Below are 14,237 nucleotides of genomic sequence, written 5' to 3' on the forward strand. Positions count from 1 at the left end.
GCTGCCGCGCCTTTGCTCATGCTGTTCCTCCCGCCGGAGGGTCCTTCCCCATGTTTCATGGCCCAGAGGCAGCCATCACCCCACCCCCAGCCCAGCCTAGAGAGCCGTCCTTAGCCAGTCCCAGCCCTATAGCCCCACGGGGCAGCCTCATCTCCCCAGGGGCTGTGAGGGGCTCAGGGACGGAGGCCACAGGCACAGGTCTGGGGTACACCGCGGAGGAACGTACAGGAGGTACGAGAACCCCATCTGGGTTCAGGAAGCAGAGTGAGTATGCAGGCCTAGGCCTCTGTTGACGCCCTGCCTCATTCTTGTTAAAATGGGCTGAAAGAAAGGTTCCTCCACTTCTCACGGCTGGTGTTTTGCCATTTGGGGACTTATCTTATTGCTTTGGGGTAACTTATACAAGTCCAGGAAAGATCCTTGTGCTAAAATGTTGGGAGGGCCTAGATCACCCCAGGATAGTACCTTCTACAGCCACCTTTCACCAGAGGCAAGAGCTCCCGGAAGAGAGCGAGGCCATCAGAGGGGACCCATGGCCAGACACCTCCAGGGGGGAGCAAAGATCACATGTGCAGGCTCCGTTCTAGTCCCACCTGCTAATGCCCATCGGGGGGCGTGGGGTGCAGGTTGTCTTGGTGATGGGAGGAGGGCGGAACTGGGAGGGCATTGGGAAAATACTGCCATGCAATTGGGCTTATCCTATATGTAGCTTTATCAAAACCCTTCACCCTGGCTTGCAGGCCATCACAAGCCCAGTAAACCCTCCCAATTCTGCAAGGTGGACTCATCTTTGTCCTTCTCCGCCTCACCAGGAGAGCACTGCTATCAGGGGCCCGGGAGCAGCAGAGTCAGATCTGGGCTTTACAGCTCTGACCTGGGTAAACTCCCGGCCTCCCAGAGCTTCAGCTGTAGTCGCCAGCCTCTAAGATGGCCCCAACATACCCGCCCTGGGACTGCACACCCATGGGTCCCCTTTCGGGGCCGGGGGAGGAGGGGACTGAACACTGCGGTGGGACTGCCAAGGCGAGGTCGTTAAAGACACTGTGCTCCTCCCTCCCTCTTGCTTGGATCGCCCACTCTGGGGGAAGCCAGTGGCCCACTGTGAGGCCCTCAGCAGCCCTCTGGGAGGTCCACAGGGTAAGAACAGGCCCTGCAACATCTGACACGCCCGTGAGCGGTGCTGTGAGGAGCACTTCGGAAGCAGCTCCCTGGCCGACATCATGACTGCAACCCAACTAGAATCACTGAAGAACTAGCGAATGCACTCCTGGACTCCTGACCACGGAGACTATGGTGTTTGTTGCTTCAAGCTGCTTAGTTAGGGGGGATCATCACACAGAAACAGATGATAATACACCTTCCCTGGAGCTTATGTCCACTGTGAAGGGCCCTGAGCACAGAGCTGAGCATCACTTTCCTTCCTGGGACACAGTTTACACGGAGCCCAGGAACACGCCCATTGCGTGAGGGAGGCCGTCTGTCTGCAAAAGCCTCAGGCGATCTACAATCAAGAGCGGACAGGCGGCTGGACCTGACACACCTGCACGTGGACCAAGAAGACTTATTTTTGGTCCCCAGTCCCTGGATGGGCTGTAAGTGAAGGAGAGCGGGTGTCCACCATTCCGCTTCTACAGGAGAAAACTCGGGCTCAGAGAAGCAATCACCTAACATGATGGCCTCAAATCACAAAACTGCTCCACCTTCCTTTCAGTGCAAAGCAGTGAGGTCAGCATAGTGCCCCCAAGACCTGGGCACCAGATGCCACAGCGTCTAGACCCCACCTGTGGCAGGGAACCGGAAAGGGTGACACCTTTCTAGGACTTTCCACGACGGTGGGTCCAGGATGCCGAGGCGCCTTTGCTGGAATTCTAGAATTCCAGGCTCTCATGCTTCCTCAGTTCTCAAGTTTTGTCTCTAAAGACCTCAAATATTACAATTTTGTGTTTTAGGGATTCTGAATATCAAAAAGGCTCGCTTACAAAGTTCTAAGCTTCTAAAATTCTAGGAGCCCATGAGCCATACATCCACTCTCCTGCCCACCAGCATCCTCCCACTTCCTGCGGCACCAGCCCCACATTCCGACTTTCCCCAACTACTCCCATGGGGCCTTACCCGCCAAGGGCCTCCCGCCCACAGCACCCTGGGCGGGCTGAGGAGGGGGAGTGGTTCAGCTCAACTGGCTGGGCAATGGCGGGGAGCATGGGGACCGTGGGTGGGCACCAACGCTGGCCGGTTACCTGCAGCAGAAGCCGCTTGGGTTTCGGACCTCTCTTCCTATACCCCGACGCTCGGTCTCTCTCCTCCCTGGGGTGCAGAGCAGATGGAGGAAGAAAAGAAAACACTGGTGATATTTAAGGGAAAGCAGGGGTCCTCCACCCTGCCCTCCGCAGTCTCTGGGGGAGGGGCATCCTTCACAGACCACCCCCCAGTGCCAGGACAGGGCCTCCTCCCTGTTGCTCTCTTTAGGCCATGACAAGGGGGCCACATGTTTAACTCCCGAAGCCTCGGTCTTCCCAGCTGCCGAAGGCAACAGCACAGCCACGGGTGGCATCCCCAAAAGCGTGTGGCTCTTGACTGGGCCCAGGTCACGCCAGAGCTCTGCTCCCCATGCTACCGGGAGCAACCTCCCCCCAAAGAGTACAGTTCCAGTTTCCACTCTGGAGAGTCGTACAGAACCTGTCGATCGAGTCTGCCTGAATGCCCATGGGCACTGACGAGAATGGGGAGGATCCCTCCCACCTTTGCATTTGCGCCCCGTCTGGGATCTGCGGGACTGGTGGGGAGAAAGGCGCCTACCTCTCTGTACTGTCCGATTGGGGAAAGGGAGAGAAACTAGCTGTGCTGAGTCCCTAGGAGATGACCCATGGCTGGGGGCCTTTCCAAATCCCAAGTGCAAAACACAGGCACACCTGAGGCTGCAAACAAAGCCACACAACACACACCAGAGTCACCACAGAGCTGCCAACAGGGCCTGAGTGGTGGGAAAACCCAGTCATTTCCTTCTGCCCATTTCACTTCCTTCACACTCAGAAAGTGTGAATGGGCCGAAGAGACCATGTGGTTGGAGCAGGAATGTGAGGGCGGGAGTTCGCCCTGACAAGAGAAACATTCTGAGATGTTGTAAATGAATTCCAGTGGGCCAGAGAGTGAGACCTGGTGACAGCAGGGGCCAGCTGACGAGAGAGAGAGAGAGAGAGAGAGAGAGAGAGAGAGAGAGAGAGAGAGAGATGCACATCCTGCATGTGTGGTGGAGCCCTCCCTCCCATGGCGCTGGGGACCTAGAAGCAGCCTTTGGGAGCAGCACAGGGCGCTGTGACACGCTCCCGGTGACTCTCCAGGACAGCCCTCCCAGCCTTCACGCTGACAAGCTTCTCTCAGAGCCCAGTGCTGGGGGCCAGGCGCCCCCTCCAGGCCCAGCTCTGCACCCACCCACAGGAGACTGCTGGTCACTTCTCTGGCCTCAGGGGCCTTGTCTGGAGCGAGAGGCTCCCTTCTCAGCTCATCACTAGGCTCTTGAGAGGAGTGAAAGATGTCCCTGGTATTTATGAAAATGGAAAGTAGGAGGCTAAAGTAATAAAGAGGAAGAAGAGAGAGGGGAGAAAAAGGAGAGAGAGGAAGAGGGGGAGAAGCAAAGGGGGGAAGAGAAGGGCCTCAGGGGAACATAATAGCATGTTAATTACATTTACATGACTTACTGATTATGATGATCACATACTGGACACTGGACAAGTCACTGCTCTAAAGCTTTAACCCTCACACCATCCTACGAGGGAGGTACTATTACTGCCCTCACTTTATAGCTGGGGAAACTGAGGCACAGAGAGGTTGAGTAACACACGTTGGCACATTGTTACACCTCCCGCCAATGGTGAAAATGCTAAGCTCTGGTTCCAAACCTGGGAGGTGAGGCCTAGGGTCCCAGGCAGGATCAGCAGGACAGGCCTGGAGCCCAGGCCATATGATTCTGGCTTCTAATATGCAGCCCCTCCCCCTTTCTTGTCTGCAAACTGCAGGGAGTGCAGGTGAGAGGGTGAGGCAGGGGCCTGCATTCTGTCCAACCTTACCAACTCAGAGCTTGGTATCTGTCAAACGCTCTGACCATTTGTGTCCAGGGCTAAAGAGCTGAGACCGCCAAGGAGTCAGGGCCCAGTAAGCCAGTGCCTCTCAGTGCCCCCTGGTGTGCAGGTCCCCCCAGTGAAACCCCCTCCCCAGCCTCCTGGGTCTCATTAAAACCCTGCAAAGCATGTGTTAAATGGGCCTCACTGCCTTTTACTTCCTTTTCACCAAGACTGAGAGGAGTGAGAGTGTCACACAGTGGGCCTGCAGAAGTCTCCGAGTTTGTCCTTAACTATTGACTTCTGACTCAAAACAGCACGCCAATCAACTACCAGGACTCACGCTGCCTTCCCTGAGCTGTGCCACCCCTTCCTTCAGATGCCCCTGCCTCCCACACTGTCCCCACCCTCCCTCACCCCCACGGCCTCCCAGCTCACCCACTCCAGTCGCCACACTCAGAGCCACACTGTCCTCCAGGCTGCTCCTCACACACAGGCCCCCATCCCAGGGCCTCTGCACTCCCTGTGCCTCACCTGGGTGTTCTCTAAAGGACCCACCGGGCTCACTCCCTCACTTCACTCAGGTCTCTGCTCAGACACCCCCAGCTCACTCCCCAGGAAACCAGGACCCCTCTCCCTACCTTTGCAGCAGGGGTCAGCCTCTGATATGGTAAACATACATTAGAGCACTGTTTATTGTGTGTCTCCACACAGATGTGAGCCACATGGGGCAGGGACATTTGTTGCTGTTGTGTCTGGCTGGGACCCCAGCGCTGCAACAGTGCCTGGCACATACTATGATCTCAATCAAGACTTGCTGAAGAAACCAAAGAATGACTAGCTGACCCCTAATTATCACCAGGAGATACTCACACGTGTGCGCCCACACTCACGGGTCTGCAGAGTACGTTCACATACCTTTGCCTCCCAAGCAAGCCCCAAAGGTCGGCCCCTTATACCCATCGCACAGATGGGGAAGCCGAGGCTCAGAGGGAAAGGCCTTGCCTGACACCTCACAGCTGGTGGGTGGCAGAGCCAGGTGCCAGGACTCTAACCCAGGCCTGTGATGCTGCCCAACTCTCTCCCAGGGCCACACCACTTTGGTCAAGGCCCCACAAGCACTGGGGAACCAGAAAGAAGCTGTGGGACAGGTCACCCTCATCTTTAAAGGCAGGAGCAGTGAGAACTGGTCCTTTGAATGGGCAGCAGGAGATGTCCTGGGGGAAGAGGTGAGAAGGGGGCCTGAGGGGCAGAGGAAGGGCCTCCCGCGTACAGTCAGGAGCCTGGGTTGGGCTCTTTCCCAGTTGGGAGGCTGCTGGACAAGTCCCACAGCTCCTCAGAGCCTCAGTTTCCCCATCTGTCAGATGATCCTCATCCCTGCCTCAGGAGGTGACCAGAGGGACTGATTTCAGGAGATGGTCCACAATGACAGGTCAGTGTTAGGGGAGAAGCTGCAGGATGCGGGCTGCCTGCTGGCAGGAGCTCAGTAACTCTGGCCTCACAGCAGAGGGAATGGCTGGATTCTGCTCACAGGGCCCCACACCAGCAGAGAGGACATGTTGTCCAAGGCTCCCAGCTGAGAGCAGCCCTCATGGGTATGGGAGGAGCTGCCAATCACTAACCACCCTGGAATCTCAGCAGAGCGCTGGCAGATGTGGGAGACGGAGACCCTGGTGGCTTTGCCCAGGGCCACTCAGTTAGGAGGGGGCAGAGTGGGGAGGACCAGAACCAGCCCTCCCACAGGCCTTCCCTGAGCTTCATCAGGTGGTCCTCTCTTGCTAAGGGACCTCCAGGGTGCGTGTCTCTGGTCTCTGCCCCAGGGCTGCGTGGGCATTACTGATATTGCTGCTCCTCACACGTAGGGCATCACTAGGACACATTTCACATTCATCACGGCGACTGAAACCCCTACCTTATGGAGAAGCCGCAGCAGGAGTTATTGGGGTGGCCCCGTGGCAGCAGAGAGACCGAGGCCTGGGAGGGGAGGGAAGTGGCCAACATCACCCAGCAACAGGAAAGTAACCAGGGCCCCCGGTGCCCTGGAGCTGGTGCCCACCACCCTCCCCCAGCTGTAGCCACGACCAGAGTGTCCCTGCCAGGACCCCTACCCAGCCCATGCCTGGGCCCTGTTCAGAGCCAAGGCAGAGCAGGCTGCCTAGGAAACCTCCCAGCGGCCTGTGGACCAGCCCGGCAGTGCAGGCGGAGCCCCTTACTTCTCCTCATAGGCCATGACCAGGCGGGGGTCCAGGATGTGCTCCTCTGGCTCCCACGTGCTGTACCTGGGAGAGAAACGACAGGTCAGAGCTGCCCCGCGCTCCCCTGCATTCACAGAAGCCACAGTTGCTCCGCCAGGGCCCACTGTCTGCAGGCCCTCGCCCCTTCCTGGTCCAGAAAATTGTCAACTACTCCTCAGAGCTGTCCCAGGCCAGCCAAGCGAGGTCAGGGCCTCCTAGGGGTTCCAATGGCACCAGAATGCCCTCATTCGGAGCACTCACCATACCACCTACAAAAGGTGTGATGAGACCTATGTCCACCTCAGCAGCTCAGGAGACCTGGGAGGGCAGGGCGGTACGTCCCATAGGCCCTTCATAGAAGAGGTAAGAGCCTGTGGTAACGGGCAGGGGCTCTGAGACAGGCTGCCTGGGTTCAAATCCCAGCTCTGCCCTTGGAAGCTGTAAAACCTTGAATAATTTCCCTATGGTCTTTGTGCCTCGATTTCCCCATTTGCAAAAGACTGTGCTGGAAAAAGCATAGTGTGTCTAAGTGTTTAGAGCAGGGCCTGACACACAGGAAGTGCTCTGTGCTTATCACTGTTGCTATCCCCACTCCTTTCTCAAACCCCAGCCCCAGCACAGCCTCTCTTGCCAGTCTGAGCTGCTCCCTCCCTTCTGGGCACACATCTGTGCCATCGAGGCCAGGTGTGAAGTGCCTGGTGGCGGGGCCTGGCACACAGCAGGAATTTGGTAAATGTCTAGCACCAGTCATAGGGCTAGGACCCGCTAGGATTTTCCCTGGGGATCTCCTCCACTCCCAACCAGAGCGTGTTCCCTGCGGGGACAGGCCTGGACTGAGACGGTGCAGCACTTCCTGAGCTCAGCCACCCGTGTTCCACTGCTCCGTTATTTACTTAGAATCTGCCTTTAAGCTGCTCACTTCTTCATCTATTAACTTTTTTAAAAAACTAACTGTATATGATTTTTGTAATTGGAAAAAACAGTACCACTCACTATAAACAGATGCTAGTGCATAAAAATTAAAATTTTAAAACATGTATGTGTGCATATGTGCATGCATATAAATAAATATACACACAAACGTACAATTAGGCCTTTGGGTGTCTGTGCACATGTACATGCACAGGCAAAACCTAAGCACTGGACTGTGATCCTGGCGGAGGCGGCACCGGCTCCGCTGGATAAGAAGGGAGAGGAGCAGGTCTCAGGGGAGGATTACGAAGCAGAAGGAGGCTGGGCATGGCCCCTGCCTTGTGGCCTCCAAACAAGCTAAGCCGAAACCTTCATCTTAAACGGTCCTGGGACTGTGAAACCTACAGGTGTCCGGTCCAGACACAAACAACAAGCTGCCCGAGAACAGACTCCTCGGCTCCTTCTCTCCACGGACACTGCTGCACGGCTACTTCGTGTCGGCCCCGTCCGGCCTGTAACCCAGCAATGAAGGGCTGTGCCCTGAGGACCACACAGCCATACCCAAGTGCCACAGGCTCAGCCTGAGCAGGCACGTCGCCTCTCTTCCTTTGTACACGCTATGCAGTCGCCTGGACAGTCCCTCCAGAGGACTCCACTCATCCTTCAAGAGCCAGGTTCTTACAGCTCCTCTCCCAGCTGTGCCACTCGCAGCAGGACGAACGATCCTCTCATCCCCTCTCCCCTCGCTGCCCTTGGCACCTGCCATAATTACTGAGTGCAGCTGGCGCCCTGGTGGGCAGATGTAACCCCTCCCCAAAGCACTCAGCCCAGGCCCAGCCGCCAGGTGCTCTGGGAATGGCTCTAGAAGCCACTGCAGTTTCACCCCGAAGAAATGTGAAACTAAAAAAAAAAAAGAAAAAAGAAAAAGAAAGTGAAACTAAAACTGGTTACATGTATATTTTGGTAAAACCCAAACTATGACCAACCAGAGGCTCACAGTTTTATTTCCTCAAGGTTGGGTTTTCTCAGCTGAAACTAGTTATAGGGGGAGTTTTGTGTTCCTGCTGTGGGCTGCCTCCTCTTTCTCTGGCTGTTGAAATGTCCCTGTCTTGTTCTAGTCCTCTCTGCCCTGCCCACTTCCCCACCTCCTCACCCAGTTTTGTTGATGTTGCTGCAGTGTGGTTCCTGGCAAGTCCCTAATATTCTCTGGATCCCAGTTTCCTCATCTTAGAACCACTAGCAGCACCACAGCCATTAACAGCAAGGAGTGAGCGCAGACTACTGCCAGGGACTCATCCATTCCTCTCAACACCCGTAAGAGGTAGGTGACCCATTTTATAGATGCAGACACTGAGGCCCGAGGGTAGCATCTTGCCAAGGCCACTGTGACAGCGAGTGGGCAGTCTGTGGTTGGAACTCAGCTCAATCTCGGCCACACTCTACCTTCGGGTACCTCACATGTCGTGCACTGAGCTGGGATGTCCTTGGGAGAGAGGCACTGCCGAACTAACCAAGTCCTCGGTGTCTGACCTGGGGGCCTGGCACACAGTAGGTGCACGGAAAAGGTTGGTAGATTCAGAGGGGCCTGTTATTAGCATGGGGCTTCCATCCGTGGGATCTGAGGCAAGAGCACAGGCTCAGACCTGGCAGCAGGAGGCCTGGCCCTGCTCCGTGCGAAGGGCGGGCAAGGGGAGGTGGGTTGCACAAGTATCTGTCGAACACCCGGGGCTCCCCCAAAATGGAGGCCACAGTGCCCATTAACAGCAAGGAGTGGCGATCCAGAGGCAAACCCGACTCGGGAACAGCCGGGCGCAAGGACAGGAGGCGGCTTGGTCCACAACCTAGGCGACAGCGGGCGGGCTGGGGAACTGGGAACGAACTGGGAGGGAACGGGGCGCTCCGTAGGAGGCGGGGGACCACTTGGCCCCGCCCCGCCCGCCCTCTCCCCGCAGCACCGGAGCCGCGCGCGCGCACGCAGGAGGCGCGTCCGGATGACCGGGCCAACCAATGGGGGCTGGGGCGGGGACGGCGCGTGCCCGCTGGGAGGTAAACACGGCCACATGACCGCAGCCCGGCCCGGCTGGGTAAACAGGCAGCGGCAGTTGCTCCAGCCCCGTGTGCGCAGGCTCCGGCTGTGCTGGGGGCGGGGCGCCCCACTGACCAAGGCCCGCTCCAGCCTCCCCCACAATATAATGCGGCTCAAATGAGATGCAGCCGCGGGGTTGGGGGGCCAGCCCGCAGGGGTGGCTTTGAGCAAGTGATTCCCGTCTCTTTACCTCTGCATGAAGGGGGGCTACCAAAGTAGTCCCTAGGGTTGATGTGACTATTAGCTGTGTTAGCCTGTGGCGCACTTAGTTCAGTACGGTACATAATGAAAGCAAATACACATTAATTAAATCCATTTCGAAAGCCTAGAGAGCACTAGAAGCTGCCAGGCCCGCATCCTGGACTCCAAACCGTCCTGGAGGAGGGAGAAGCGCCCTCCCTGCGTCCCTCCGACACCGTTAGGAACCGTGTGCCTTACGTCTGGGGCAGCCCGCGGCGGGCTCTGTGCGGCTGGGGCCTCCTTTTTACACGTAGCGAGATGGAGATGCAGAGGGACTGAGGGCTGTGCCTGGGGTCGTACAGTTGTTAACTATATAGAACTGAGTTCAAAGGCAGCCTGGTCTGACTCCACAGCCTGAGCACGTCCCACTGAGTGGACCATCAGGCCATCACCCTGGGTCACCTTTGCCAGAGCCCACTGTGTATCAAAGTGGCTAGACCTGCAAGCCCTGGGGGCAGGCATCCCGTCATTCAAATCACCCCAGCTGTACGGCCCTGGGCGAGGGCTCCTCTGCTGAGGATTTCTGTCTTCCCATCTGTAAAATGGGTTGCCATAAATCAATAGGCAATGTCTGATCATACTAGGGACTTACTGATGAGCAGCCTGGTTATTGCTGTGCCCACTGACAATAACATTAGGAAAGCTCCATGGAGGCGGTCCACCCTAGAAGGTGCGGTAGCGGACCGCAGTCCTGGGCAGATTGCAATCAGAGTAGGATGTCTGAGGGTTTCTTCGGGGCTGAGAGCACCAGCAGCTGATTTAACATCCTCTACCCTGTGACCCCAGCCCTTTTCCGTGCTATTTGCTGTACCTTCCATAACTACCAAGACAGCTCCTCTGCCCCACCTGCTGGGGAGGAACGGCAGTCATTATTTTTGCCGTTTGGAGAGAAAACAGGCAAAGCATGTGGCTGAACAGGCACAGGGAGAGCATTCTGCTATTTCTGTCGTTAATATAGGCCTCCCTGGCAGGGTGAGGAGCGGGAGGATCTGGATCCCCTCCCCGCTGAGGCTGGCACTGCCCTAGCCAAGGCTCCCAGGCCTGCAGGTTGCAGCCTGCCCCACTCCCCACTCCCCACCTGCTGTCTCAGCCTCGGGTCCAAGCCAGACCCCCTGGCGAGGGGAGACAGAAGACCAAATGGGTTACAGAGGAGCTCCTGCTTCTCCCTCTGACTGAAGCTCAGTTTCCCCCAAGTGAAGTGGGGGACACAGTGAATGGCATGAAGTGGGGACCATGCTGCATGGAGTTGGCAATTCTATTCTTATGACCTTTCCTAGGAACTACCTTCCTGGGGCTCACGGGTGGATAGGAACCCAGGATCAAAGTGTGGGGGAGCCAGAAGTGCACCTGTCATCTGGTCAAACAGAGCTCCCAGAACCCCTTGAGGAGGTCATAAAGGTCATGAAAGCCCATCTATTGGTCCCATCATGTTAAGAAACAAGTGGGCCCAGGGCTGGGGCTCAGCCAGCAGAAACAGGGAGGGACTGCTGCTAGAGCTCTTCGTCCTTCCTGCTGATGGAAGCTCCGATGGGCAGACATGTTCACTGGGATTAATAAAAGTGGCATAAGTGCCGCTGTTTAAAGGAGGAAGTCTTTCAAGAGACGGAGTCTAGAGGAGGACAAATAGCCAACCGTGCCTTGAAGGCTACTGGGCTGGGACCACACCCCCATGCGATGCCTTCTGGTGCAGAAGCCAGGGGCGCCAGTGCTCAGGGAGCCCATGCTCCTGCTGCCCCGGCACCCTTGTCTAGTCCTCCCGCACTCTTACTGTCCTGCACTCAGGCTGGAAGTCCACGCCTCATCTGCCCAGAGAGTAAGGGACCCTCCTTCAGTCCTGGGGTGTCTGGGAAGGGGCAGGAGGGACAGGAGGAATGGACAAATGCATTATCTGCTTGGCCAGCCACCAACTCGAATCATCAGGATGCTCCACAAGGTAAAGAAGCCTGTGGGGGGAGGGGCAGGGCCTTGACTATTGAACCCATTTTGCACATACGGATGCTGAGGCAGCATGGGCCATGTCCTCTCTGCTGTCTTCTCCACCATGCCCCCAGACACTTCCAGGACCCAATACAGGTCAGTCGTCACCCCTCCCACCCCACCCACCCCCACCCCCCCTTCAGCACAGCACTGCAGAAAGTGCCTGGCACAGACAGCAGAGGCTCTGAGTAGAGGGGGATTCCAGGAGCTAGTTTCTACTGGCAGGGCAGGGGGGTGGGGCACCTACAGACCAATGGGAAGGCCCCACGACTCCCTCCTTCCCCACCCTCTTCAAATAACTCCCTGCTGGGAGGTGATTGGCTGGTGTGAAGGTTCTAATTGGGTCTTAGCATGAGAGGTGGAGAGACTGGGAGAGGTCCTAGACCAGCTCCCTGCCCCCCAACTCTGAGATGGAGGAGGCACAGAGGAGGTACCTGAAAATGGGGAGGCCTAGTTCAACTCTGACCTCACTTGCTGTGTGATCCAAGGCAAGCTGCCTACCTTCTCTGAGCCTATATCTTTCTATATCTTTTAGAGAGGTTACTACCCCACCTGCCTCACAAGACTGAATGGGAACCTGCTCTGTAGATTGGAGAGAGCTGTCCAAAGGCAAGGTGGGCTCAGACTGTCCCTAGTTCTATGTCACTGAGGACTCATGCGCCGCTGGCTAGCCTTGTCTTACCCAGTCTCATAAACCCCTGCCCAGCCCCTCCACTCCTCCAGCAGGCATCTCTGAACCCTAGATGCTGGGCCTTCACCAGCCAGGTGCCAAGAAAAACCAGAAAGCGGGGGAGGAGGGGGGGGGGGGAGGTGCCTCCAACCAGAGATGGAACTTAACTTGAGGGATGTGAGAAGGGTAACTGGGGCCTGCCTTGACCCTCATGTGCTCCAAGCCCCTCAGCTGGCAGAGGGGCAACTGAAAGCTAGAGAAGATGATCTCATCAAGGCCCGCTGGCCAAGCTAGAGCAGCTGGAGCTGAAAGTCAGGCAGGAGAGAGGGCACCGGCGGGTGGAGGGAGGGGCGGGCAGGCAGACGCACACACAAAGGACCTTACTTTGGGGGCCATCCTTTCCACTTCACCAGATACTCGACTTTACCCTGGGAAGAAAGAGAAGCAGACACAGTGAGATACACAGCCGCCCCGATGACCACCCACAGGACAGTACGGCCTAACCCCCTCTACAGATACATGTCCCCCAACATATACACAGGGACCCCCACCAGACCCCCACCAACCCAGAGACCCCCCTCCCAAACTCTGGCTGCTGTGCAACCACCCCAGACGTCCTCCCTAGTAGAGCACAGACGTGCATCCGGCCCCAGACAACTCTGGGGCTCCTGTGACACATGGGGAAACTGAGACCACATGGGGGTGTGCGTCACCAAAGACCCAGTGTTTAGAATCCGAGTGCTAAGACCATCTTTAGGTCAGAAGACTCTCCAGGTCATAGAAAACTCCTCAGTCCAATCCCACCAGCCCCTTCCGAGAGGCTGCCTCTGACCAGAGGTGACAGGCCAGTGCGTCTCTCAAGTCAAAAGACCAGGCAGGACCCCGGAGAAGGCTGACAAAACCTCCACCTATGGACACGATGGTCACTCCTCCAGGAGTTAAAAAACAGAGCAGACCCCTTCCTTCCTCAGAGCTGACAGGGGCCTTTAAAAGTTTCCTGTCCACACGGGAACTTTGAGACCAAGATGCCACCTCTTCCAAGAGGCCTGTCCCGGCCACGCTTTCAAATGCCACCACCCCCCCCAACCTCACGGTGTGCAGCACGGAGCCCGCTGGAGGGCATCTGTGTTTATTTCCTCACTCACGGTGCGTCTCCTCTGCCAGGATGCCAGCTCGGTGAGGGAGGGGGTGATCCCTCCCTGGGGCTTAGAATGGCGCCTGGTACCTAACAGATCCTCAGTAAATCTGTTTTGAATGAATGGCTGAAGGAATGACGCTGGCACTACCCCTCCGGCCTGGCGTGGAAGAGGGTAACCACTGCAGCTGCTTGGGCTACACTCCATGACCAGCTGGGCTCTGGGGAATAAATTAAAATCGAGGACACGCTGGAGGAGGGGAGAAGGGGGAGGGCAGCCCAACCTGAAGAGTGTTCAGCCCCATCAGAGATGGGGAAGAAAAGAAGCTCATGGCCCAGCCGGTTTGGCTCAGTGGATAGAGCACGGGCCTGTGGACTAAAAGGTCCCAGGTTCGATTCCATCAAAGGCACATGCCCTGGTTGCGGGCTCCATCCCCAGTAGGAGGCGTGCAGGAGGCAGCCAATCCATGATTCTCTCTCATCACTGATATTTCTCTCCCTCTCCCTCTCCCTTCCTCTCTGAAATCAATAAAAATATATTTTAAAAAAAGAAAGAAAGAAAAGAAGCTCATGGACCACCGTGACCTTGAGCCCGAGGTGCCAAGACTGAGTTTTCTATCACAAAAGAGGAAGAGCTGGCCGCCAGCCGCCCGCCGCCCTGGGCTCCTCGCTCTCCCTCCATCGCTGACTTCCCCGGTGACTCTGATCCGTTCACCTCCCCGGCCTGGGCCTGGGTTTCTGCCTCCGTTAAAGGGGGGCGGTGGACTCTGAACCCGCCCAGCCCGGCCGGGGGCGTCCCTCGGGCTGGCAGAGAGGAGCGGGGGGGAAGGCGGGTGGTGAGCGCAGGAGGGAGCTTCCCCGGGCGACTCGGGACCCCGCTCCAGCCTGCGGCGAGCCCGCTTCTGCAGCCGGGAGCCGCGGACCCCGG

The 14,237-nt window shown here is 57.1% G+C and overlaps 1 protein-coding gene across 1 annotated transcript in view; it reads right to left on the minus strand.

The window, feature by feature from the left end:
* The window catches only part of CBX7 (chromobox 7), a 13,858-nt gene extending 1,180 nt beyond the window's left edge, over nt 1-12,678 (minus strand). Inside the window, exons 1-3 of the mRNA XM_014448819.2 lie at nt 12,559-12,678; nt 6,269-6,334; nt 2,238-2,304 (exon numbers count right to left, since the gene is read on the minus strand). Coding sequence (XP_014304305.1) covers nt 2,238-2,304; nt 6,269-6,285 — 84 coding nt within the window. The 5' untranslated portion in view covers nt 6,286-6,334; nt 12,559-12,678. The remainder of the gene's footprint in view (nt 1-2,237; nt 2,305-6,268; nt 6,335-12,558) is intronic.
* Nucleotides 12,679-14,237: the final 1,559 nt, after the last annotated feature.

The sequence above is a fragment of the Myotis lucifugus genome, unplaced genomic scaffold, assembly GCF_000147115.1.
Source record: "Myotis lucifugus unplaced genomic scaffold, Myoluc2.0 scaffold_930, whole genome shotgun sequence".
NCBI classification, from domain to species: Eukaryota; Metazoa; Chordata; class Mammalia; order Chiroptera; family Vespertilionidae; genus Myotis; species Myotis lucifugus.